Source organism: Drosophila sechellia, chromosome 2R (assembly GCF_004382195.2).
Source record: "Drosophila sechellia strain sech25 chromosome 2R, ASM438219v1, whole genome shotgun sequence".
Taxonomy (NCBI): Eukaryota; Metazoa; Arthropoda; class Insecta; order Diptera; family Drosophilidae; genus Drosophila; species Drosophila sechellia.
Window position 1 is genome coordinate 16,889,975 of NC_045950.1, and position 24,856 is coordinate 16,914,830.

Genomic DNA, 24,856 nt, shown 5'->3' on the forward strand with positions numbered 1-24,856 from the left:
TCGAAAGCGTTTTCGCCATGGGCCCAAATCGGTGCAAGGAGCAAGGATTGGTGGGCGGGGGGCGTGGCGGGCCAACACTTAACCCTGAGGAAACTACGCATCATTTTAATGGAGTCAACTGTGTGAATAGAACCACCCAATCCAAACTGCATGTGTGTGCGGTGTGGGGCGGTGTGGTGGGTAAGGACTCGGTCCCCAAAGGCACATAAAAAGCATTTAATTTAAGCGTTGTCCTAATGTCTTTCATGGCAATAGGAGAAACTACTGAGCAGCTGCTATTATGTCTTTTAGATGTGGTTTTAAGCTCGCTAATTCTTAATTGATACTTCCAATCCCAAAATAAAGTCTTAAGTAGTTCTAAGTTTCCACTCTCAGCAGCCATTTATGTTTTATTCTTCTACAAAGCTTACTGTTTCACAGAGCTCATTTAAAGATTGAAGTTTTATATTTAAGCCATCCTACCCATTCATTTCATTGACCCCATGTGTGCTTAGTAGCATGATTACCTGCTTTTTAACAGGATGTGCTTATCACAAGTGGCAGCCAGTTGCAATTATAGTTTATCGCAGTCTTTTATTGTTCCCCACGATGCGCTCCACATGCATTTTTAATTTCACTTCCCAAAGCACTCAGAAACGGGTGTTAACTACAGATTTCTAACTCGCTTTAACGCCTCAGCAAACCCATTATGCGATTTGCACCAGCTCGTCGCTGCCCCAGCAACGCAAAGTGAGTTGCCAAAAATTTTAATTAGAAAATTCGCACATATGCACCTAATGTCCCCGTTAACGACGGCCTCCAACGAAAGTCAGCAGAGCAGCCAAACGACGAGGGCGGCAAATCGCCACTTCCGATTAGGCTCCTGCCCAGCATCCACCTGCGATTGTTGCCCGGCAACCGTGCCACCTGGGCCATCGACAAAAGCCATTCACAGTTGTCGCCGCTTTTTGAATTGCAGCGCGGAGGCGCCTCTTTATGCGGACAGCAGAGTCCAGAATTCTAGAAGCGGGCAAGCATAGCTTTCTTATAGATAAGAAGCAAGTTTCTTAAAAATATGAATTTATCAGGTTACAAAATTCAACTATGTGTTAGAATCTTAAAGATTTATCTTTTAAATTAATTAACTGATTAAGTGACTGATATAAAGAAGTACTATCTTTTTAAACGCCTCTGTTCGTGAAAGTGTCCTGGATGCGTAGGTGTTTGCACGTGTCCTTTGAAGCCAATTAAAATGCGGATTTTCTTTGTTTTTAGCAGCTCGCGAGGCTTGTGTGCCACTGCCAATTGATGGCTCATAATTGCTCATTAGCCAACAAAGGCACGACGAACAATTGCATTTTAATTACAGCGCACTTGAATTGTAACCAAAAGACCAATAAGAGACGCTCAATAACATTTAAATAGCTCAAGATGCCTGGCACACTTTTGGAGGCCAGAGTTATGCTGGTATTCGTTGGTTTCATTTAACTTGTATCTCGAACTGGATTTCTATTTGCGGATCTCTTTGACTCGTTCCGGGCCAATTGAGCTGACAGCGAAAACACTTGCCGGCTATTTAAGCCGACAGACCGACGAACAAAACTTTAATTTACTTGCTCCTGGTTTTTTACTCGAACTTTCCGCATTCGCCCCCTTGGCCTTTTCATTGCTGTCTGTGCGGCACATAAAACATAATAAAAGCAAATACAGCATAAGCAGGAAGGCTCCTTTACAGATACAAAAAAAGCACAAAAAAAATTAATTTTCCACAAACTAAAACCTTAGAAAATGTATGCTTCGCCTGCATAAACAAAAGCACATAACGAAAGGCAGAGAGCAAAAAACAAAATACAAGGCAACAATTCAATTCATTGGCTGCACAAGATGCAGACATGGACGTGGTCAAAACGCACTGCTGACCAGAGGACAAACTTTTTGCAGGCAGCTGAACCAGAGGGGTGGGGAGAGAGGGTGAAGAAACTCAGCAGCACAAGGAAGAGTCGTCCTGCTGGCCAGGAGCAATTCCTGCGTCCTGGAGACGACGTTGCAGCTAACCGCAGGCATTCAATTCAACTAGAAAATACAACTTGCTCCTACTGCTGATGCTGCTGCGTTTTTATTAGCCCAGACACAATGCAAAAAGCCTCTGACTGCCAGGACCTGCGTATAAATAATGAATACAGTGCAACACAGAGCAGTTCAGAGCAACTCAGAGCAAAGGCAACAACTCGGCTGGCTGGCTGCAACATCCTTACGCAGCATTAACAGCCAAAGAAAAACTGCGAAAGTAATTCTGCCAGATGAAAAAAGGAGCGTAGAAAACAGGAAAAAAAGGAGTGCCTTACCCTGGGGAATCGAATCTGTTTGTATCCTTGTATGAATTTTTCAGATAAAATATATTATATATTATTATTTTATGATTATATAGGAAATCTAGGAAATATTATTGCTTTAAGCAACTTTTTTTAGGTACATAATGGCTAAAATCAAATTACTTAAGTCACAATAACATCAAACTTAACTAGATTTATATTTATTTATATATATATTTCACACCAAGTTAGCACTCCCCCACATTTAGAGTTTCCAGGGTAGGGCGATGAAAAAAAAACGCATTTAAAGTTGCCGAAGCAATTGGAGCAGAGCTCAAAAGTTTTTCCAACTGCGCGGCTGTCAGTGGGTTAAGTGCACACACCAAAACACCCAGGTCCTGCCACATCCACCCACATGCACACAGCAATGCACATAGTCATGCAGCAAATTCGATCCAATGGAACCATCATTAATCAGGCAGTGCAACTAAGGAAATTCGTATCCAAAACCCAAGGACATGGCTGGCCATCCATTCTCTTCATTAGGGCACCGCTTTCTTAGCATTGCAAATTATGCAGTGTTTTCCAAAGAAATTTAAGGCAAATGTTGATCTAGAATTGAAATTCCAATTTCAGAATCTGTGTAAAAATCCGCACTTTCCGGTCCAACAAATGTGCTCCTTCTCCAGCAACTCGATATGCCAGAGACGTTTTCCCCGGACAGCCTCATCCCGGTCCAGACCACATCTGAATACCCGTGCCGACTGTCGTCCTTGAAATAAGAAACATGTCGCCTCCTTTTAAATACCTGTTTTTTAAGCGTTTGATGCCAGCGAGGTTGGGTTGTGGGGTTTGCCGGACGGAAAGCGAGTGGGAAAAAAAGCGAGAATGTGTCACAGTCGCGTGGCGCAGGGTGTCCTTGTCGGTATTACGTCCCTGCGAGAGTCGCATGTGCGCCATGTCCTTGCGCCCGCCAACGAGTTATAGCTTACTCCCACCTGAAGCACCTCACCCACAACCCACCTGCCAATCCTAGCATATCCTTGTGTGGGTGGTGCCATTTATTTTGCGCTCTGCTGCTCGACGACGACTGCGTTCCACTCCTGATGTAATTAGCGAAGTTTACCGTTGTGTATTTTTATAATACTATTTCCCCGGTTCAATCCCCGACCTGGGTTAACAAATTGAGCGCTCGAAGGAGGATTTACTTTCATTAGCGTTTGATTAACGCTCCCCATTCCGCTCGCAGCTATAACTCAACCCCGCTCCTCCTTCCACAAGGATATATGAATATGCAGGTGTAGTGCTGGCTAAGCTTCCGCCTTATTTTTCCTACGAGGGTACCACGATAAAACATATCAAGTGAAAGTTGGAACACTTTGAAAATTATTGAAAAATTCAAAGGAAACCTAATGCTTAATTGGTACTTTTATTTAAAGTTATACTGATACCATTCCCGTATGAAATAATAATAAGCTTTTCAGGACTACAAAGGATCAAAAGTGTAAATAAAATTGATAAAAAGCATGCACATATGCACATAACAATAAAGTGAAGGGATATTACTAAGGGAGATGCATTGCAATATTACCCATACCAGATCAGCATGTTGTTTAATTGGATTTCAGGTAAACAAACTGTTTTAACTCAGGTAAAAAGCGTACTAAGAGCACGATACGCGAAACAGAGGTACCGGAGCCTAGGAAATCCACTGTCCAGCACTGTTGGTTGCTTTTCTGGCCCTGGTAGTGAGTGGAAAATTGTATGTCAATTGAATGGCCAGAAATCACTGTTTAAATTTGCATGCATTTGCAAGGGCAAACGGGCCAAAGGACGCAGGACACGCGACACTGGAGAAGAGGAAGCCGGTCAGCGGTATAACAAAGATCGGCAAACGGTCGACTATGGCAACCGGTAACTGCAGTGGCAGCAACGGCAACGGTTAACGCGCAGTTGCCGCATGCATAAAACATAAGGATAACGACACACAGACACACTGTCACACGGACACGGACAAAGACAGAGACAGGTTGCAGATACGGTGCAGGGCAGGACCTGCCGGAGGCATTGTATAATTAAAATTGCATTCAGATGCAAATGCAAATGCGAGTGTAAGCTACAAAAGCGTAAGGCGAGCGCTCGCAGATTAGACAACTTCCTCGTCCTGGCCGCACCATTCATGCCGCAGCATCCTGCAGGATCCCCGACCCACAGCCAAGTCCAGCACTGCGTTTCGGCAATCCTATTAGCCGTGCATAGGCCTCGTTCAATAGGCCATGAGGAACACATTAGGGCCCGGGGATTTACACGTACTTTGTCCAGTTAAGGCCAGCAAGGTCCTGGCCGATTGTGCGGCTGCAGGGCGGGTAAACAACGCACATCCTGCGCACTACCTGATGAACTTCCGCCTCCTTGCTTAATGTCTGCCTCCTTAAAGCCAGTGCAGTTTGAGCCGCTCGAATGCCTCGCATGCCTTCGTATATATTTCAATATGCAGAATAACTTCGAGCGGGCGTATCGAAATGCTTTCCTATGCCAGGCAAAACCCTGGCTAAGCGGCACATGCCACGCATTTGAATGGATGGATATCCATTGATGCTGGGCATATTTTCCGAGTTCATTGCATTTTCGCACCTTGGATTAAGACACCGCCGGAAGGGGCATCTTACCTCTTTTACACCGACTTCCACACCTTTGCACCCCCTGCCCATCGAGCGGATTAATGGACACACGTGTCCCGGGCAACAGGTAACAATTGTTGCACTGCCCGCAGGTCGTGTGCCGCTTAACTTCGCCAGGCACGCGCTCCTCAGCCAGGTGACTACTTCCACTTGGTCGCATCCGCGGACAATGCCACATGCGGGTCAGGATGGGGGGAAACACACATGCCCCTAATTGAAATGCAATGCGAGTGCTGTGCTGGGCACTCCAAATACGGGTCGAAGATGCACCTTTGACTTAGAAGGCCTCAGTCCCAAAGAACCCTATCAAACACTTAGTTTATAAACTTGAATTAATCATGATTAACTTGACCTTTGATAATAAGGTGTATGCTAGTTTTTCCAAGTAGTTTTATTAAGCAGATAGGCCTTCTCCTTTAGTGCCGCAAACACAGCTCAAATAATAATGCGATTACATTTGACAAATCCAATTTCAATGACACTCGCTAGCACAACATTAATGAACTGCAAATATTTGTCCTGTCCCCTCGTCCTTGCCCTTTACTAAACCTCCACTCGCTGTGTGGCACGTGGCTGGCGTTTCAATATTTGCATGTAAATTTAAGCTCGCCCAATCGAGTGCAACAAATCGCAGCTCAAGAGCATATCATACTTTGCATATTAATGCCACCAGCAGCAGCAGCAGCAGCAAAGGATTCCAGCGACTGGCGATGTCGTCCTGGCAAGAAGCACTCCGCCGTGGATGTGGATCCACCGCAGTGGATCGGAATGTCACAACCAATGCACCGTGGTAGAAGTTTCCAATCAGCTCGCGACTAATGAAGTGGTCACAAACTAGAAGGTCAATTGTTGGTGGCTTTTGTAGCAGGGTTAATATCATTATCAACTAAGTTAGGACAAGGATCTCCGTACTTAAGGCTAATGTGTATACTTTCTTTAGAAAATAATATCTTAGAATAATATTTTAACTATTTTTCAACGAAAAACTTGCCAATTTGATCACCATTCCCACTGTGAACCGCCAAGGGCAATCGTAAAGCGAATGGCAAAACCATCAGCTACAGAGCAAATGCTGCAAATGAAAGTAGGAAAATTATTTGTTTTCCTCATTGAAAATCGTGCTGAGTCCGCTCGAGGAAAAAAAATTGCACTAGAAGAAATGAGAGAATTGCTGAATAATATGTAAATGAAATTTTGTTGGGATTGGAAATGGTAATGCTGCTGTGGTAGAGGCCAAGATTGCGAATTGATTGGTGCAGATTGCAGAAGTGAAATTTCCATGATTTTTTTAGCTTGCAGATTTTTAATCGTACTCTGCTGGCCAACAGAATTGTTAAAGCAAAGGAAGAAGTTTAAGCTATTTGTTTAATGTGACAAATCTATAGGCATATCCTTCAGGATAAAGTGTAGCCTCTTGCAGGCACTTGTAAGCGTTTTGTGGACTTCACTTTTGAGTCTCGGCTGGCACTCAAATTGAGTGTCTCCTTGGACCCCTTTTATGTTTTGACACATTATTTTCGCTTTGGCACTTCCCGAATGCTCCCCGGGGTGGGGTGGGGGAATCGAGGATCCAACAGCTGGCAAGGTTGAAAGGCGCATTTAGGACCCATTACCATTAGAGGACACTTTGCTTTGCTCGAAATCGACCATAAGCCGGAGCGGGGCGGTGCGGGGCGTGGCTGTCCTGGCCAGGACATTTGCATGATTTTTGCAAGAGTAATAAACGTGGCTAGCGAAAAGATGGAAAAAAGCGAGAGGCGGTGCCCTGACAATACTTAATGTCAGTCACGTAGCACAGGGACAGGGACACTTTGCGTCCATTGACATGACCAGTTTACCAGCTCACCCATCGGCCGGACTCCTTGCTACTCCACGGATCTCCGGGCTGCCAGTTGTCGGGGAGTCATCGACAAGCTGCTGGAGTCGTGTCCTGGCATAACTGCCCACTGCAGGATGGCTCAGTTAGTTGGCTGGCAAAATGCTTTCGGCCACGATTTCCGTACCTTTTCACTTGTCATTGATTTGCAGTCAGTTTTGCACAGAAAGAAAGTTAGATTCACCAAGCCTTAAACTATATCAGCAAATGCACATAATCTTAAGCACTCAGTTTCAAATCGATCGCGTAATGGAAATTCTTCAAAATTCAGTTTGGCAACTGATTTTGAGAAAACTTTAAAGGTTGCGAAAAGATTAGAGATTAAAAGTGAGTACATTTCCATTAAAGTCTGCTTAAAGTTTGGTGATTCCACATTCGTTATCCTCTCCTCGGCGACTTTATCCACACCATAGACAAATGAAACACCGAAGTGGCATAAGCACGCTTGTCACTTAACTTACCTCTTTGTTTCCCCATGTTGCAGGAGTAATTCGATAAGCTCGGCTTAAAAATAGCCATAGCTCCAATGATTCGATACACTTTTAATAGTTTTTGCTGCTGCAGCTTACAAAGGCGGTGGAGGTGGAAAAGTTGTCCGAAACTTTGCAGCTTGCATCGCAAACTTTTGCGCTCCGATAAACAACTACAAAGGGTCGGGGGAGCGGTAAAGGAAGTGCTCGATTCGAATCCCGGAGCTCGGAGTCAAAGGCAATGTGTTGACAGCTTGGTGCGACACACACACACTCATAGCGAGAGTCTAAAGGATCTGGGGATCTCGGAAGGACCCTGAACTTTGGACAGCTCGAATGCATTGTATACAAATGCAGTTTCCATTTTCTCAACTGCAGGCCAAGTTTTGCTTTTCAATTTCGAGACCCGAGACCAGAGTAAAAAAAACACACATATGGTATGGAAAGTACAAAGTTTCGAGCAGCACAAAAGCAGCATGTCTCGACAAAGTTATGTCCCACTCTCTTTGGGGTATTATTAGAAATTGAATTAGATTTCATTTGGCAGCAGGCAGAACAATCCCCGATCCACTTAAGGTGCACAAAATTGCTTGGGCGGGGACCTTCAGTAAGATGCAGCCATCTTCATAGCGCAAAGCAAAACTAAAGGAATGCCTTGCAATCACATTGAAAGTTTGCAATCAAAAAACTTTGCTTACTGGCCAAATTTGCGTGCCGAAAAAATAACCGTAGCACTAAATAGACTGCAAAGTTGCTTTTGGCCCCGTTGCCACCGTCCCTTCGCTAATCCTTTTAATTTTGAACTTCAACTTTCGCCAGCGAGCTAGGAAAATACGAGTAAGTAGCAAAATAACCGAGTAGCTTGCGGAACCAAACATGCGACGCACACGCCGAAAGTTTTTTAATAACGAGTCCTGCGAAAGGACGAAGGCAGATCCATCGCTGTTATCAGCAAAAGGGCACAAATTTCACCCTGCACTCCACGTACACTGCATACATTTTCCGCTTTGGTACGATGCCTTGACTTTTGTTGCCCCCCAAAAAAATAAACCCAAAACCCAAAACGAAAACGAAAACTTTCGACATCCAATGCGCCGGAGGCGTCCAAGGAACCCCTTTTCATATCAACTCATCCGTTAAAGTCCAGCCAGCGAAATGCAAATACAAGTTATAATAATTTCTTTTCAATTTCCAACCAAAGCAAGCACTTAAGGGGATTTTAGTTACAGAGCTGCAATGCAACTGGCCAAAATGGCCAAAATGGCCGAGATGGCAGGACACAAGGATACCATGGATAACATGGGTGTGGGTCGGTGGTTTTGGGGGTCGTATTTGTCATTTGGCCTCATCACTTCTGTGATTGCTCTGAAATTTGCATAATTCCAAGTAAACAAGCAATTTCATTGAGAGGTGGGGTCAGGGGTTCAAATTTCGGGATTAATAACTCTTTGCAGCGGAAATTGGATACCATTCACCAGTTTGAAGGACATTCGCGCTGGAAGCGAAATGAGAGAAAACGCTAATCAAACACCGAGGACAAGAGCTCCACTTTAAGGATGTTTTGGATAGCAAAGTGCAAATTTTAATAGATAGCCTGGCTTTGTTTGTCAGTTTTTCCAAGTGAAGCACGTCATTTTCGCCCGTCAGCCAAGAAACTATTGTCAAATTGAAACTTTCACTATTTTTCGTTCGAATTGTTGTTTCGTGCTAAAAGCTATCGAATTCCAAAATAACGCATTGATTTGCTAATTCTGTTGGAGCGAGGAGAGCAAGTAAGTTTCCAAACTCGCAAAATCGGGACATACTCTCGACCGGGAAAGTTTTGTTTCACCAGCGATAAAAGTTGCTCCAATATGCGTATTTCTGCCCAGGCAAGTGAAAATAAGTGCGGCGATAAATTCGTTATTATGTTCCTACTTATGTCAACTCGCCTGGCTGCAGCGATATTTGTGTACTGCCGTGTCAAAGGTTATCGCCAGGGCGAACTGAACAGCCCCTCCACCTAACCCCCCACTCCCCTTCCCTCACGAAAACCGGCAGTGACAAGCGTTTGTAGTGGTCAAGTGGTCCGTAAACGAAAGCTGCATCATGGGGCAATAATATCCGTTCGTTTTTGTGCGCCTGCCATGGTCTCAATTTAATTACTGGGCAGCAGTTAATATTGACAGTAGCCACAGCTCGGCGTAAAAGCGTTTCAGCTGAGCATAAACCCATAAGCCTGTCAATTGCAAAAGGTCGCCATAGCCATAGTCATGGCCAGGATTCTTGTGTGTGTGAGTCCTGTTCGCAAACAACTTTACCTATGACCACAACAAACAACGATGCTTGTATTAGAAAAGAACCTTCTAAAAAACATAGGCAAATATACGTAGGGAAAAGTATTTAAATTTAAAAGCTTAAAATATTTGTTCGGTTTAAAGCACTGGCCACGGAAATGTCCTGTTCGTACTTAGCGTTTTTTTTGGTGGCACCGAATTTAAGTATGCCGGCTGCACAGGATATGTATAGCCAACAACCTGTCGTGCATTTTGAAACGGTCGAAACTCGAAAATCCTTCCTGCCAACGATGCTGCTGGCAATAGATGATTATTTTATGGGAGCCAAAGCCAAGACCGAAATCCCAATGCAATTTCACTTCTTCGGCTTGCTCTCCTGGGAGACTTGGCAACTTTTAATGGCCTCACTAATACATTTAAGACTCTGCATAAGCTCACACACAAGCGACGGATTCGAGTCCTGTATACAAATAATTACATGGCAAAATATTTACATTTTGGTTTTGGCTTATGCACCAAATAGGCCAACGCAGACGCCAGGGGTTTCGGTGGGTTTGGCTTTTGCTTGGGCAGCAACTTTTTGGCCACTTCATATTTCATAAAAACATGCATTATGACTATTTTATGAAGCACGCGCCGAGAACTTTGGCAGCCAGGACGCAGGATGCAGGACCCGGGATGCCCCGCCCAGGAGTCCTGTCTCTGCTAGGTATTTATTCCAGTTGCCCAGCCTTCGAGTCCTGTTTGTGCGCTGTGTGTGTGTCCGTGTCTCTCAGTGTTTGTGTGTGTGTGTCCTGGCACAAAGCCCCATAAACCGACATCGTTGGGTGTCCCCTGTCCTTGTCGTGGGCCTATCTGCTTTATGGCTCACCGCTTCCAGTGCATCCAACGTGGTGGCCCAAACAAAAGGATGCCACATTCATGGCCTGTGGGGGTCACAATTTCATGGGCCGTGAAACTGAATGGCTCACTTTGGGGCAACAAAACTTGGGCACAACCGAGCCTCGGACGCACACGGTCGTAAATGTGCCAGTTAGAAGTGTAACTGACCTATCCTTGCAAATTAATAATCCGAACCACTTCGAGTGCCTGGCCATCGGGCATTCGAGATGCCCCGCCAACAATCGAGAGCACTGCACCTGACTTGCCCAGTTCTCCAAGTACTGATTGGATTAGGCTCGTGCCCAATATGGATTGCTCAAAGTGACGGGCTTTTGCCAGAGATTCCAGCCTGTTGAGTAATTAATAAATAAGTGGGTCATGCAATGAGGCAGCTAATTGAGAGGCCAAACAAAGCATGGAATCAAAGCCTTTGCCACGTGATTTCCTAATTCGTCCCGGCTTCAAGTGCAGGCGAGCGTGTGGGTATAATTATGTCCCTAGTCTAGTCCTTGTATGAAAATGAATAATGTGAAATTAAGTCTGTTCTTTCAATACCTCCCTCTGTTAGATAATAAAAGGATTAATTTTGCCTTTGCCACAGCTCTACTCCACAGTTAACCAACCACTTCCACTATCTGACATTTTCAATTAACTGATAGAATGTTGTTACCGATGATAGACTTATGCTGGCTGAAGTTCATCAGAGCATTTGGCCTGATGATGCAACTGGCGGAGGAATCGAGGCTCATCATGATGCTAATCAGCTGCACGATGGCCGTGGCCTTTATCGTGAATGTTTGTTCGGGAAGAACCATTTTTCAGGATTTGTGTAATGCAGTGGGCAGCAGGAGACTCGAAACGAACCTGGCCATGCAACCTTCGCCAATTACTATACCGGTGAGCAATATTATCAAAAGGCACCTAAAGATGCCCTTACAATGGACGTACTACGATGATCTTCCGATGGCGACTGTTCTGAAGAACAACGGGAGCACTGTGATCATGCGGATATACACTGCGTACAATTTTATGCCCCAGCTCAGTGGGGCTAATCTGCTTGGTAGATACCACTTTGTGGAGGCGATCTTCAAGTGGGGCAGCCTCAAATCCGAGCATTCGATTGACAATTATCACTTCTCCCTGGAACTGCAGGCACTTCATCGATGCGCCCAGCTGGAGAACAACTTGGAATACCTCACCCTGTCCTACCTATTTGAACTGAGTTGCGTCAAGAACGAGCACCTCATGGAGGTCACCGATCAGCTCAAGTGGATCTCGCAGCCAGGATCATCGATGGAGCTTCCCCCCTTCCACTTGGGGTCACTACTTCAACCATTCGGATCTGATTACTTTTCCTACGAAGGCACCTACGACAACGGAGACGTCGTTCTGCCCACCACCTGGCTGATAAGCCGCAATATATCCGTGGTCAACTGGCGTCAGCTGGGCGAGTTTGAGGCACTGTACGGAAGGAATGGCAACAGGAACTGCAAAAATGGTCGGGAGCAACAGGCCTTGGGCAATCGTAATGTGTACCTTAATATGTAATACCTTAATATCTATATCAACACAATCACATTGCAATGTAAAGAAATGTAAAAACAAAATGAAACCGTTCCATTTGATTGCCAATAAACCTATTATATATGTAGATTTTTAGTTACTAAATCTCAAATTCCTTATGCAGACTGAAGGTAAAAGTGAACTTTTTCGTCCTGTTCCAAATAAAGTCCCTGATTTTGAATGCATTGCCTTTTTCCAAGCTGAAACTTTAACGCCGTGCGACGTGCATGGAAATGCGCTGAGCTCAAGAGTCCTTTCTGCTCGAGAAGCAGTTAGGCAATTCGGTTCGTGATTCGCACCCCATGAGCAGTCAGCCTGTGAGTTTCAGTCCGCATCCTGGCCAGCTATTTGCCCTGTTGACCGACTGTCTGCAGGTGCAGCCAGGCAAATAGTCAAAGTGCAGGGGGCAGAATCCTGGGCGGACAGGAGCCAAACTGGGGAATTTGTTCATTTCGTTTCGGGGCTGGGTATAAAAAGGATCGGAGTATGCCTCGCAGCTGCACTTGCTAAAACAGTTGCGAAAATTTTCGAAATTAATTTTCAATAAACGCCCGCTGGCCAAAAAAAGGGAATCAAATACTGATTGGCTAAAAGTTGCGCTGAAAATAACTTTGAATGGGTAGCGGGGCAGCCTGAAACTGAACGATTTGCCCCAGAAGCGAATCGCAAAATTCCGGATTTTGGATTGGGATGGAATGGGAATCTGCAGGAGATAGGGATTCGCTTATTGACTTGCCCAACAGCACCCACTTCCACCGCAAAAGTAGCCAGCATAGTTGGCTACTTCAAAAGCGGCGCAAATTGTTCCTGCGTAGCCGGGAATTCCTTCGCACGAATATCAAAAGGATTAGCTTGGGCCCCAGAGGTCCTGGCGGCAGGACTATAAATATATATATATGTATGTATGTATAAGTACCTTGTCGCCGGCAGACATTTTCAACTGCCAACTCCTATTACGATTTATTTCAGGCGTAAAACCGGCGAAGGAAATACTTGCGGCGAAAGTTTAAAATAATTGTTGATGTAACGAACCATATAGAGGCGGCGTTGCTGGTGGGCGTGGCACCAAGTAAAACAATAGGCCAGCTGAAGGAGCGGTTTCAGTGGAACACAGGACAACCAAATAGTTTTCGCTCGGCAAATTGTTTCCAGTTGCGCCAGGCATCGTTCACTTATCCCTATATATATATATTTGTTTAAATAAATATGAACTACTCTTCTCTTGAGTGGCTGGCACTGCAAATCCCAAATCCAGCCATCCATTCAGCCGAGTTCTGCCCATCTTGGTCGCTTAGCCGTCAGCAATTTGCAAGTCGGGCAATTAAAACAAGTTGCAAACAATTTCCATTTAGATACAAATAACAAGTTGGGCGCATCCACCAGTTGCACATGACGGCTCGAAAGCGATGAGTGTGAATTGGTGACACGAGTAGATTCGATGTTAATCAAACTCAACTGGTATTCCAGAAAAAATCAAGAAGAGCTTACAACTTGCTTGTTTTTACGATAATTACCAGTTATTGGCACGTCAAAAAAAAAAATACCCAATACGAAAAGCAATTAGAAAATTCAAACACTCTACAAATAAATACCTGTTCTATACACGTGCTTTTTTAGGAATTTGAGAGCAGCTGGCATTTAAATATGTTATTTAAAAAAAATTTAGACCTAGTATTATTTTTTTTTTTTTTTTAACTAATTCTATTTATTAAGGTTTCAAAAGGAATCGTTCAGTAATTCCTCTGAACTTAACCTAATGTGTGATAAAGATAAATGAGACCAAGTGGTATCTTAATTATAAAGTATAAAAGAAAGAAAAATCTAGTCTAGTTATCAATTACTTAAAATGTAATATGTTATATTATCCTCCGGGTAAGGAGATCGCTGGGGTGTACCCTCTTCAGTCTTCGGAGGGAGATGGGATCAGCTAGGATAGTTGCTAGTCGGTTCGGGTAGGCCATAAGCCTGTCGGCATAACGGCTGCTGTGGAAATTAATCTGATCTGATCTGACCTTGTATTAGCTTGAAAAGGTTTTTGACTTTATGTATACTATATATAGTACGTGCTAAAATATTCAACAGATAACTTGATTTTTTAATATTTTTATAAATGTGTTTTGTTGACGAAATTTGCACTGATAAGAATCAATATGACTTTTGTACTCTGCTCACTAGAATTTCATATAGGATGTATATTTGTATAAAGCTTATTATAATAAAATTTGTTAGAGTTTCCTATAGGATGCAAGTTTGTATACAGCTTATAATAATGAAATTTGTTATTATTTAAATTCACTCCCACATTAATTTTATTAATCATATAGTAAATAATAAAAATGAGTTTAGGTAATTTTAAAATTTTTATTCAAAAGTCCAAATGGATGGCAAATGATTTGGGTCAAAATGGTTCTCCAATCCTAACCAGTGCGGATGTACTGGGTGTTGTCGGTCTGGATGAGCACGGTTCCAGCTGCGATGTATAATTAGTTAATTAATATCATTTTAAAGTAATAATAGTTTAACACTTACGTTGGGGAACGGGCTCGGCGTTGGCGAGGGCAGCGAACATGGCCAAGAGAAGGGCGGCGGCTTGGAAGAACTTCATGTTGATTTCTGAGGTTTGGTGGTTGTTGGTTGGCTTGGTAGTACTGACGATGAGATACTGATGCACCACTAAACTGCCTGTGCTCTTTTATAGCGGATCGATCGGGCAGAGATCTGGGCGATTCCAAGCCAACCTGGGGGATTACACAGGTTAAAAGATCGGCTTTATCTCTTCGCTCGTCAATCAGAGATTCGTTTGTTTGTTTGTCTGTTGTTCATGCCATTCAGTGTAATTCACGTGAAGGCAGAACCTGTCTGGGTTTTCTACGCAATTCGACTATTAGAATAACTGGAACTGGGCGCGAACAGCGCAGTATGCAATCCAGTTTGATGTGTTTACCATACCCTTTATGAGGAGTTTCTCCTGGAAAAGGTCGTTAATGGTTATTACTCGGAAATTATCTCTTTTATATCAGAAACAATTAATAAGACAAATTGTATTAGATGTCGATTTGCCCAATAATTGTACGGCTTTATTCATAGTAAAATGGGTACTATGAATAAAGCCGTACAAGGCATCGACTTCTGTGAAAGGTCAAGATCAATTCATTCTACATTAGACATCGATTTATTTACGGTTTTAGTAATTTACCTATTGGTGATAAGAAAAACTACTTTCGGTGATTTTTATACTTCCTTTTAATGTGTTTTTTAAATTGCCTAACTAACTTTAGTTAGTATTACAAATTATTACAAACTCGCAACAGTACAATAATAAGCAATTTTGGATTGAAAAAATAACTCAATGTATCAATTTTTCTACATCTACATGGAAAAAAGAATTTGCGTGCAATAACTTATTAATTGGATATAAGATATAATAATTTTTGCTAGGGTGCTTAATAAAGATGCTCTGTGAATAATATTTGAACTTTATGATAGCGATGAACAGTACACATCATTTCAATCTAATTCAATTTGCACCTACAATAAACCTTTATCGCGTGGCAGTACATTTAGTAGTATTGTCTCGTATCAGCTAAATGCGCGTTCAGCTCAGATCGCGCTCGATTTCCGATCGTCACCCTGGGGAATTCGAAGCCCCCTTGGAAATTCCTACTTTCAAAGCCCCCAGCTGGCGAGCTCACTGCATCGTATGGAGAGCTATATAAGCGCAGCCTCCCCGGATCGCTAATCAAAGTAGAACTTGAATTCACTCTGTAAACATGAACTGTCTGAAGATCTGCGGTTTTTTCTTTGCTCTGATTGCGGCTTTGGCGACGGCGGAGGCTGGTGAGTGCATATAGAAAGCAATCTTAAAGATCGTTTTTTTCTTATCAGCATTTTATTATTGATAGGCACCCAAGTCATTCATGCTGGCGGACACACGTTGATTCAAACTGATCGCTCGCAGTATATTCGCAAGAACTAAAAACGACCTCTAATAAATGCTTAAGGAATAAAAATGTTTTGAAACAGTAAAATTACGTATGTTGTTTATAAATTTTAAAATTTGAAAAGCGCGCGCTCTTAGTGGGAAGGGGTCACACTGACTAAATATACTAGATTGCTGAGCATAAGCAAATTCTATTTTCTGGTGTGTACACACTGCAAATGATCTCAGCTGATCAGCTGTTCGAAAAACGAAAATAAATATTTTAATTTAAAAGCCGGCGTACAATCTACAAAATTGTGAAGGATTCTAGCTGCTAAAGGTAGATAGTGTCACATTTTTAGTGACTTGTGCAAAAAGCAAGCTGAGCATTGGCATTTATTTATAGAGAAGCCGCAGAATAAGTATAATAAAATTTAAAAAGAATTCAAGGAATAAGGAACATGCTTTAAGTGATCCTTTGAGACAACATTTACGCAACGACAGGCATGGTATGCAATATATAAAGACAATCCGAAGTTCATGGAGAAAAACAAAGTGTTAAGTGCCTTTTAAACAAATAAATAGTAATAATAAAGAACATAATTGTAAGTCGGCTATTCGTACTTACATACCTTTATATTCCTTTATTTTAGGTGGTCAATTTCATTCCCTGCCTTTTTTCTTAATATAGTACTTTCCTGAAAACGCTTTAAACTGGCAATTTTACGTATTTTATCAGCGCCTGGCGACCTGACTTTCAAACCGGCGACGACTTCCCGGCTGCTGCATCTTATCGCCGGCCAATAAATGTGCATAAATGCGCCCACGACAAGACGAGTAGGGAGCAGCGAGGAGTGGTGGAGCAGGGAAACAGAAAGAGCCGCAGAAACAGAAACAATAACAATAGTAAAGCCGCAGGACTCGACCACAACAAGCCACAATCGGCAATCATCAACACTGGCGCGCCGCAGACCGAGCAGAAGGGGTCAGGGGTCAGAGGTCGGTGGTCGGAGGAGCAGGAGCTTGCTGACGGCGCCAGTTGCATTTTGACAACGACAACGAACCAAAAACACCCGCGCACAGGCCATGACAGCCGAACGAGGACCCCGCTCCCCGGGAACGTGGCAAAAACTAAGACTTAGAGCCACAGAGCCACTGCCACAGTGGACGGCCAAGAATCTGCACGCCCTGCTGGATCTGCCCGCGGCGATGGAACTGCGCCAAATTGAGTTGATCTATCGGGCGGAGGGTAATGCAAATTTGGTGCTCGCCCTGCCGCAATTTAAAAAAGTTTTACGTTTGCCAAAAATGATATCCAGCAGACTGCGCCAGGCGGCGCACCAGCGGCACGAGCTGGCGGATGAGGTTGCTCGGCCGGAAGGGCAGCGTGTCTCATCCGAAAGAGCTGGGACTGAAAAAGGTTCGTATACACGAGCCAATAAAATGGGACCTAAGTCTTTGAAACTCGTGAATTTTCTATACTCACCTTTTAGCCATATGTGCTGTTAATTTCCAACTGAATTCAATAACTTTTCCTTTGGTCATATATTCAAGAATAATATAAAATATTAGAGAGTTAATCATATATTTCTTCAAGTGCCGAGGCCAGCCTGTTATTGTTAGCTGGGCCCGCTGGAGGTTTCCTTTTTTGTTGGACCGGAAATGGTTGCGTGCAACTTCAAACACCCAGACAAGCTGCTGCTGCTCCATCTCCCGGCCACTTGGAGCATTGTGCTCTGCTTATTGCCTGCCTGGCTGGATTTTGACCCACCGCCAACCGCCGCCCACTTCCTTTTCCCTTCGCCCTTTGCCCTTTCGGGTATCTCTCTATCTCTGTGCATCTTTTGGCCATTGCATCAAATGTGTTTATTTCATTTATCCACATCTCTTCTATGTTGCCCTGTGCTCTCTGTGCTGATTCCTCGCCTCCACCCCCGACTCAATCTCCAGCTGGCGACTTGACAATGCCGGATTTTATGGCTTATATCGGGATAATGCGCCGTCTATTAGGAAATGAGTTTGTCTGCGGAGCGGATATTGTTGCCATACCAAAGGAAGACGATAGATTCTGGATAAACGAGCATATACGCGACCAAAGACCGGGTAAGTGCACTGTGCAAAAAGAAGTATTCTCACTTGGCCATAACATCTTGAGCTTAAGCACTTGTTGACTCGAAAACTGAAGCAGTTACATGTTAAATTTATTAATTTAGTAAACTACTTAAAAGGGCTTTCTACAACCTCGCAGGTTTTTCGTATTGTTCATTACTACTGAAAAGGAACAAGATGATTATATCAGATTGTGATAGATTTATATCTGAACTTTCTTACTATTTTTTCTGTGCAACTATAGTTAGGGTTTACTAAACCGAAAAACTATTCACCGATGGAGCGTTTCCAAGCAGATCTCCACTGTGGCATTTTGTGTTAGCGCCGTCCCGCTGTGGTAGCAAATTTTGTATCTGAGCAGCTTTTGCTGCAGTGCCTCCCTCTTGGCCTTTGCCATTGCCTTTGCGCTGCAGCCGCCCTTTTCATCCTGGCCGCTATTCAAAGCCTTTTAGAGCCACTGCAATCAATCATAAACGAGCGTTTTAGTGCCGCATCCCACGTCACCCCATCGCCAGTTCCTTTCACTGGCGCGCTCGGTGGGTTGAAGGATCCTTTTGCTCCAGTTTCAGTTTCAGTTGCTGTTGCAACTGGCGCACCAGCCCGTCCACATGGGACTGATTAGTGGCGGACGGCGTGGTCGTGGTCATATATCAAAATCGGGTTTATGCCCGGCAGCCAGCAACAGGCTGCCTGCTGCAAAACTTCAGAGCTGGCCAGTGATTTATCATTCACCTTCGCATTCTAACCCACCGCCATCGGCGTCTATATATCAATAATCGCCGGATGCTGGCGCTTGCACTTTACATTCATTCGGCTACAGCCATCCCATCCCATTTCATCCCATTCCAACCCATCCGGTTGCATGCCCCAATTTTGCCTGACTTTTCCGCCTTTCACTCCGTCTGTGCTTTCCAACCCGTTGCAGTTTCGCGTCTGGATAAGGAATTTGTGGGGCCATTCGGCCTGCTGCTGCCAGATGTGACCCAATTGCCTGCCACGTTCGATGTTTTACTTGCCAATTTACAGGTGAGATGGTCGTCGTCAGCTGCTCCAGCTCTTGATATAGATCCTGTTCATGGTCCTGCTCCTGCTGCTGCTCCTGCTCCCTTCCCCCGGCAACAGAATGCTGAGGCTGCTGTTTTCGGGCGAAGTCGTGTGGCTCCTGCTGCCGCTGCTGCTGTCCAAATAAATTGTGTATTTTGTACAAGGACAATATTGGCATTTTTGGCCATATGTGCTGGACACGTTAGCCAAAGCAGCCGCCACTCCGCTGCTCCTGCTGCGGTGTAGTTTGCCTTTGTGCCGTAGCATCGGAGGCTAACAAACCCACGAGTGCCACCTCCGCCGCCATCCAAATTCGTAACTAAACCCTGGCCGAGGCCCATAAATCAGCGGTTCTTTGTTTTGAATTAAAGTGGGCAACAGTGTAAACACTTTGTTGGCGTTACTTGCAACCGAGTCCCACACCCAATATCAGCCACTGGCCAATTCGATTCGTTGGGTTTCGTTTGGGTTCTGGGTTTTGGACTTTGGGCTTTGGGTTTTCGGACTTGTGCGGTTATAAAAGATGCCGAAATTGCTTTGAAAGTGCCGCCATAGCTGCAAGTTTTATTATTTGCTCCATGTTCCACAGAAACTGGCAGCTATGTACATCGGGTAGCTTAGCTAGCAGGTGGCACACGTGGTAGTCGGGTAGCACACCCCTTACAGGACTTTAGGGTACTCCCCTGTTCGATCATCTGCGGGCGGGCATTCCTTTTTTTTTTTTTTTCAATTTTTTGGCTATTTGTTCGCCGTGCTCGGTGGGTACATATTGAATGTATGGCTTTGGTGCCAAAGCATTGACCGAAATAAAATTGCCAGCAAAGGAAACAAACAGCCAGTGGAGCAGGGGCAGCAGGAAAAAAAAGAGGCCATAGAAAGTGGTACATATGTATATAAAACGTGGCCATAACTAAGGCCATATTGTGTGTTCGTTCCATCGCACGGAACGCAGTGCGGGCGTACAAAAATATGGCGAAAAAAAGGTGAGTGCTGGAAAAAACCCTTTAATTGCGGCTTTAAATGTTAATTTTCAATTTCAAGTTGGGAAGCGCGAATGGAGAACTCCGTCCATGCCGTGCCGTGCCGGCCGGTCGTCGGCTTCATAACTCATCATACAATCAGCGCAACAACTTTTGTTTTATGTCACAACAGCAACAGGAGCAGGAGCAGGAGCAGAAACAGGAGCAGGAGCAGCGATAACCTGGCCAAGGACCCCGATCCCAACCCATGCGAAACCATGGTAGCTTTATTCATGATGGTTGCTTCCCACTTTTTTACGTGCTGCTCTCGCCGCTGCATTTTCAAGTCAAAATGGCATCAACGACGGGGCAAAAGTTCGCGGTACACGGCAGGCATAATATTTCATGGCAGGACATGCCGGCACCTTCCTTTTACTCCATTTCCTCGGAGTCGGGATCGGGATCAGGAGATGGTGATGAGGATCAGGGGAACGTGGCAAAGAGGCGAGAGCAAATAAGCGAAACGATATAATTTTGCAGGCAAAGGGCACAACAGGAGATGAAACTGGAGCTGCAGCGGGCGGAGGAGGTGGAGGTGGCAATGGCGGTGGAGCAGGAACAAGGACGAAAAACAGGAGCGCTGTCCGTCGTCTGGGCGATACATATGCCATCGAAATAAAACCCAAACAAGGCTGGCTCCAGTTGGCAAGTGATGTCAACGATTTATTTGATTTAATGCCATCGGGGGCAGTGACAAAGCCAAAGGAGGCGACCTGCAATCAGGAGGAGAAGGAGCCCTTTGCCCGGGACAAGTGCTGGTGTCGCTTTTGCAGCATGCAACTGCTGAAGGTGAGTGGAGGCGATGACGAAGGCAGTCTAACTTTCTCATTCACTACCTTCGACAGATGCACAATGGGAAAATAAAACGTTTGGGCCACTACTGTCCGCTGGATCTATTCTCCGGGTATGTCGACGAGCCAACCTGGAACCAGAAACCAGGAGCTCACCTTGCTCGGCACAATGAACAGGCAGCTGAAGGCTGCACCTTTGGCACGAACATCGAGTCATAAATTTCAATCTGCTCCATTTGCGTGTCCTGTCGTGCTTCATAATTCCAACACTTTCGGTTACTGTTTGCCACTCCTTCTGCTTTAGTGCCCAGCTTTTTTCTTTCTTTTTTTGCTTTCCTTGTATCCTTTTGGACTCGGAATGCTCCGGACGTTCCTGGGTCCACTTCAATTGCAATCCCAGTGCCCGCCCCGCTCATTCGTTTATTTGCGGCCCGCTGTTTTAAGTCATGCGTGCATCCGTGCACAAAATTCAATTTGCTTGCGCTTTCATTCCGGTTTACCGCTTGCTCCTCGTCCGCCGTGGCCTCTGTCCCCGGATTTTATGGATCTGGCGGTCTCCATGCCCCGTGACCCCTCAAAAATTGTTGCCAATTCGTTTGCCTTTGTTTCGGGCGCAACATCTTCCATATATTCCATATGCATATACATCAGTTTTAAGAGTAATATTCATAAGTACAGCACGCGACGAAACTGAACTGGCAACTAAAGCTATTTTTAAACTTAGCATATTTTCATTTCAGTAATGATCATGTTTAGGGAGTCCCTACTTTATTGTTCTTTGGTTAGCTACACCAAGTTACTTGCTATACTTTAATCGTTTTGTTCAGATATGCCTTATAGTTATTGAGCACACTGTACAAGCGACATGTCCGCTGATGTACTTTCATTGGTTCTTTTCTCTGCTTTTAGTACACCCAGTCGTATGCTCGATGCCTTGGATGCACTTCTCGCCTGCCCGCAAAATAATTTACGTGTGTTTCAGAACAGCAATTTAATTTATGGCGATCACGCGAATTCGATTTCCTTCGATGAATTGAGCTCGCGTGTCTTTCCCGGGTAAGTCAGTTGCGCTTTTCAATAAATTCAACTTGAAAATAAGATACAAATGTGGGTTAGTCTCGCTTGGGATGAAAATTCTTTGCGATTTCTTGGAGGGGCAGAGATGGTTTTTGGAGTTTGGATTGTGTTTTAATTTCTTTTGAAAATGTTAAAATTCATTTGGGCCACATTTTACGGCATTTTCAGCCATTCAAGCAGCTCTTATAATTACTTTCTATTCGAGTCACTCCCTTTTGGACATAAATTTTCATGAGCAGCGGAAGAAGAAAACTCCGAACCATTCGGCCACACGCAAATATTCAATAAATAATGCAAGAAGCAACAGCCAAACACAAATTCTCGAGTGCCAAATGCCAGCATCGCCATTTTCCGGGCTGCAACCACCTCTCTGTCCCCAGCCAACTGGTCCATCCACCTGGTTTTCAACTTTTCCCACACCCCCTCCCCCCTCCCCTCATTTCACTATGTTTTTGCCGTGGCCGTGTCGCTTCAACACCTTTTGGCACCACGTTGACAACGCCGACAACGACCACACGAAATGGGAATGCGCATTGAAAACGCTAACAAACAAAATTCAACCAATGCCAACGCCATCGCCATCGCCATGGCCATAAAATCTCTGAAATTCTCCAGTGAAATTATGGTGCTTATAAAACATTTGCTGGTGGCCTGCCTGCTAAGGGAATATGAGGTAAGACGCACTGGAAAAATTACTTAAGTTTTGCTATCATATTGTTAAAACACAACTAATAATGCTGTTTAGTGAAGATACAAATAATGCTGAAATGTAAATAAGTATTTAACATTTTAGAAGATTTATTAGAAGCACTCTTACTCTTTAAATGTAATTATTTTATTATTATTATCTTTGAATGCTTTGCTTTTATTGTTCCGACTGCTGGTTCAATAGTACAAGTATTCCTTTGAAAGTGAATCAGCAATATGATATCATTAAAGTGGACATAAGAAGCTTATCTTTGTGCATTGATTTCTCTCCGTGCAGCACCCGAAATCCAACCGAGCAGAGGGCTCCAATCAGAGCCAGAAGCAGCAGCAGGAGCAGGCGGAGCCGGAGCAGCTGAATCACAGTCGCGTTTCGATTGCGGCGACGGAGACAAAGGCCGGAGCTGCTGGAATTGGCGCCGCTAATGTTGTCCTGCCACTCGGAGGCAGGGCACACGCCCCTGTTGTCACTGCCGGTCAATCCTCGACGCGGACAAGAGCAGCTGCTGCAACAGCCACGACCCAAAGGTACACAAAAGTGGCCAGAGTGGAAACAACAATAACTAGACAGGCAGCCACCTCGGTGGCTGCAGGACCAGCATCAAGCAGCCAACTGTCCGGCAATGTGTTGGCAACGGCTATGGCAACGGCTACGGCAATGGCAACTGCAGGTCGAACGGAAACAAAAACGGAACCGGAAACTCCGGCTGAGGCTGCTAGTACGACAAGTCGCAACGTGAATCAGAATGAAAGCCAAAACTGGAATCGGAATGAGACTGCGAATCAAACTCAAGCACAAAACAACAAAGCGGAAATATTTCGCTTACCAAAAAATTGTGTGCTGCAAAAAATTTTGAATTTGCAATTGCTGGTAAAGGTAAGCCAACCAATCAAACTGCTGCCCAAACTCCATAGCCTTTGTCCGTTTGGAGTTGTTTATTCTGCCTACCCCCGGAGAACTTTGGCAATTGCAGATAGCTCCAGTTGGGCTCTGATACCCTAAAAAGAGTATAGCCGTTTCGTGGAGCACTTTGATCGAACACCTTAGTCTCAGTACACTAAATACTTAGGAAGTTATAGAGTATAAATACTTTGTATAGTACAAATAGTAACTTAAGGCGTATCTCTTGGTTAGAGTATCCAAATATTTACGCCAACGGGCTGAACTTCCTTCCTTGACTTCATTTTTTCGAAATGCCCAGGTGAGCTGGGAGTTGTAAGTTCAGTGGAAGTGGCGGCTAAATGGGCAATGGATGGCGGCCAAGTGGCTTTGAGCAGTGCGAGTAACGATTCTTGGCAATTGCAGCGCCACTTCGACTTCATGTGGCAATCCGGGTACTGCGACCACTCCCGGCCCACTTACAACTCGCTGCGGGGTCTCTTGGCCGCAATCGAAGGAGCCGGGGATGCAGAATTCGAGCCGGATGAGGAGCAGGCATATATGTTGGGAGCCACGGCGCTGGATTGCTCGATTATGTTGACGTTTCAGGAAATCGAAAGCGAATGCGAAACCGATTGCCCGGCTGACCAGAGGTAAGTAGTAGTATCCACACAATGACGCCTTCGCGCTGCTCCAGCTCTAATCGAATCCCCGATCTCTAGCAGCGATGCGGCACTGCAGCCTTGGTGCGTCTCCCTGCTGGGTCATCACTTTCTAACCAAACTCTGTGTCCTGGATTTGGATCCCAAGCCCGACAGTCACTTTCATAAATTCATAGCGCAGACACGTGAAATTGAAAAGTGCCGTCGAGCATTAAATTAATTAATAAACTTTCCGCCCAACTAAAAGCAGCACGCATCGACTGTCTGGCTCTGAAAACTGTGCTACAGTATCTTTCCTCTTCAATACCAATTTAGCTTTTTTGCATTGCAGCTTTGGGAGTTCCTTCTATGGGTATGGGTATGTTCAATGCGTGCAAAAGGTTTGGCTATTTGGTGCTTAAAGTGTAAACTGTCAGACATTCTGGCTAAGATCTGGCAGGTTCAAAGTTTAAGTGTGCTTAATTGGCAGAAAGCGGAGTTAAGTCCGAGGTCTTACTGATGTTTTACAACTGGGAATACAAGAACTTAGTTACCAATTGAATATCTTTACTAATTCATTTATGAGCATATTTTATATTGATCTTCACAGTTCATCTAAATCCAGCAATGAA

The 24,856-nt window shown here is 44.5% G+C and overlaps 4 protein-coding genes across 14 annotated transcripts; 3 read left to right on the forward strand and 1 right to left on the reverse strand.

Moving 5' to 3' along the window:
- Window positions 1-8,947: 8,947 nt before the first annotated feature.
- On the forward strand, window positions 8,948-12,127 carry LOC6615259 (carbonic anhydrase 1). 2 transcript variants are annotated; one of them, XM_032715460.1, is made up of 3 exons: window positions 8,948-9,090; window positions 11,078-11,373; window positions 11,629-12,127. In XM_032715460.1, the coding sequence occupies exons 2-3, from the start codon at window positions 11,137-11,139 to the stop codon at window positions 12,022-12,024; spliced, it is 633 nt and encodes a 210-aa protein (XP_032571351.1). In that variant the 5' UTR covers window positions 8,948-9,090; window positions 11,078-11,136; the 3' UTR covers window positions 12,025-12,127. The 2 variants fall into 2 exon arrangements, with proteins under 2 accessions (XP_032571351.1, XP_032571350.1); XM_032715459.1 differs by having other exon boundaries at window positions 11,078-12,127.
- A 2,253-nt stretch (window positions 12,128-14,380) lies between these two features.
- On the reverse strand, window positions 14,381-14,701 carry LOC6615261 (immune-induced peptide 4). Its single transcript, XM_002039630.2, has 2 exons — window positions 14,569-14,701; window positions 14,381-14,509 (listed from the first exon to the last, which is right to left on the reverse strand). Exons 1-2 carry the CDS (start codon window positions 14,642-14,644, stop codon window positions 14,457-14,459), a joined length of 129 nt encoding a protein of 42 aa, XP_002039666.1. The 5' UTR covers window positions 14,645-14,701; the 3' UTR covers window positions 14,381-14,456.
- A 1,011-nt stretch (window positions 14,702-15,712) lies between these two features.
- Window positions 15,713-16,067, forward strand: LOC6615262 (immune-induced peptide 14). The gene is made up of 2 exons (XM_002039631.2): window positions 15,713-15,876; window positions 15,942-16,067. The coding sequence occupies exons 1-2, from the start codon at window positions 15,810-15,812 to the stop codon at window positions 16,013-16,015; spliced, it is 141 nt and encodes a 46-aa protein (XP_002039667.1). The 5' UTR covers window positions 15,713-15,809; the 3' UTR covers window positions 16,016-16,067.
- Window positions 16,068-16,156: 89 nt separating this feature from the next.
- LOC6615263 (inositol-pentakisphosphate 2-kinase) lies at window positions 16,157-24,497 on the forward strand. 10 transcript variants are annotated; one of them, XM_032715089.1, is made up of 13 exons: window positions 16,157-16,298; window positions 16,365-16,563; window positions 16,698-17,378; window positions 17,909-18,061; window positions 18,993-19,093; window positions 20,418-20,543; window positions 20,611-20,919; window positions 20,976-21,034; window positions 21,831-21,977; window positions 22,614-22,671; window positions 22,984-23,580; window positions 24,010-24,236; window positions 24,306-24,497. In XM_032715089.1, the coding sequence occupies exons 3-13, from the start codon at window positions 17,045-17,047 to the stop codon at window positions 24,463-24,465; spliced, it is 2,271 nt and encodes a 756-aa protein (XP_032570980.1). In that variant the 5' UTR covers window positions 16,157-16,298; window positions 16,365-16,563; window positions 16,698-17,044; the 3' UTR covers window positions 24,466-24,497. The 10 variants fall into 10 exon arrangements, with proteins under 10 accessions (XP_032570980.1, XP_032570979.1, XP_032570978.1 ...); XM_032715088.1 differs by having other exon boundaries at window positions 16,365-16,467; XM_032715087.1 differs by lacking the exon at window positions 16,365-16,563.
- Window positions 24,498-24,856: the final 359 nt, after the last annotated feature.

Coding starts and splice junctions, on each gene's coding strand:
- LOC6615259 (XM_032715459.1), top strand. CDS start 11,137: ATGTTGTTACCGATGATAGACTTATGCTGGCTGAAGTTCATCAGAGCA.
- LOC6615261 (XM_002039630.2), bottom strand. CDS start 14,644: ATGAAGTTCTTCCAAGCCGCCGCCCTTCTCTTGGCCATGTTCGCTGCC. Junction 14,510..14,568: donor CGCCGAGCCCGTTCCCCAAC/GTAAGTGTTAAA, acceptor TATACATCGCAG/CTGGAACCGTGCTCATCCAG.
- LOC6615262 (XM_002039631.2), top strand. CDS start 15,810: ATGAACTGTCTGAAGATCTGCGGTTTTTTCTTTGCTCTGATTGCGGCT. Junction 15,877..15,941: donor TTTGGCGACGGCGGAGGCTG/GTGAGTGCATAT, acceptor TATTATTGATAG/GCACCCAAGTCATTCATGCT.
- LOC6615263 (XM_032715089.1), top strand. CDS start 17,045: ATGACAGCCGAACGAGGACCCCGCTCCCCGGGAACGTGGCAAAAACTA. Junction 19,094..20,417: donor TTTTACTTGCCAATTTACAG/GTGAGATGGTCG, acceptor TGCATTTTCAAG/TCAAAATGGCATCAACGACG. Junction 21,035..21,830: donor CCGCTGGATCTATTCTCCGG/GTATGTCGACGA, acceptor CTCTGCTTTTAG/TACACCCAGTCGTATGCTCG.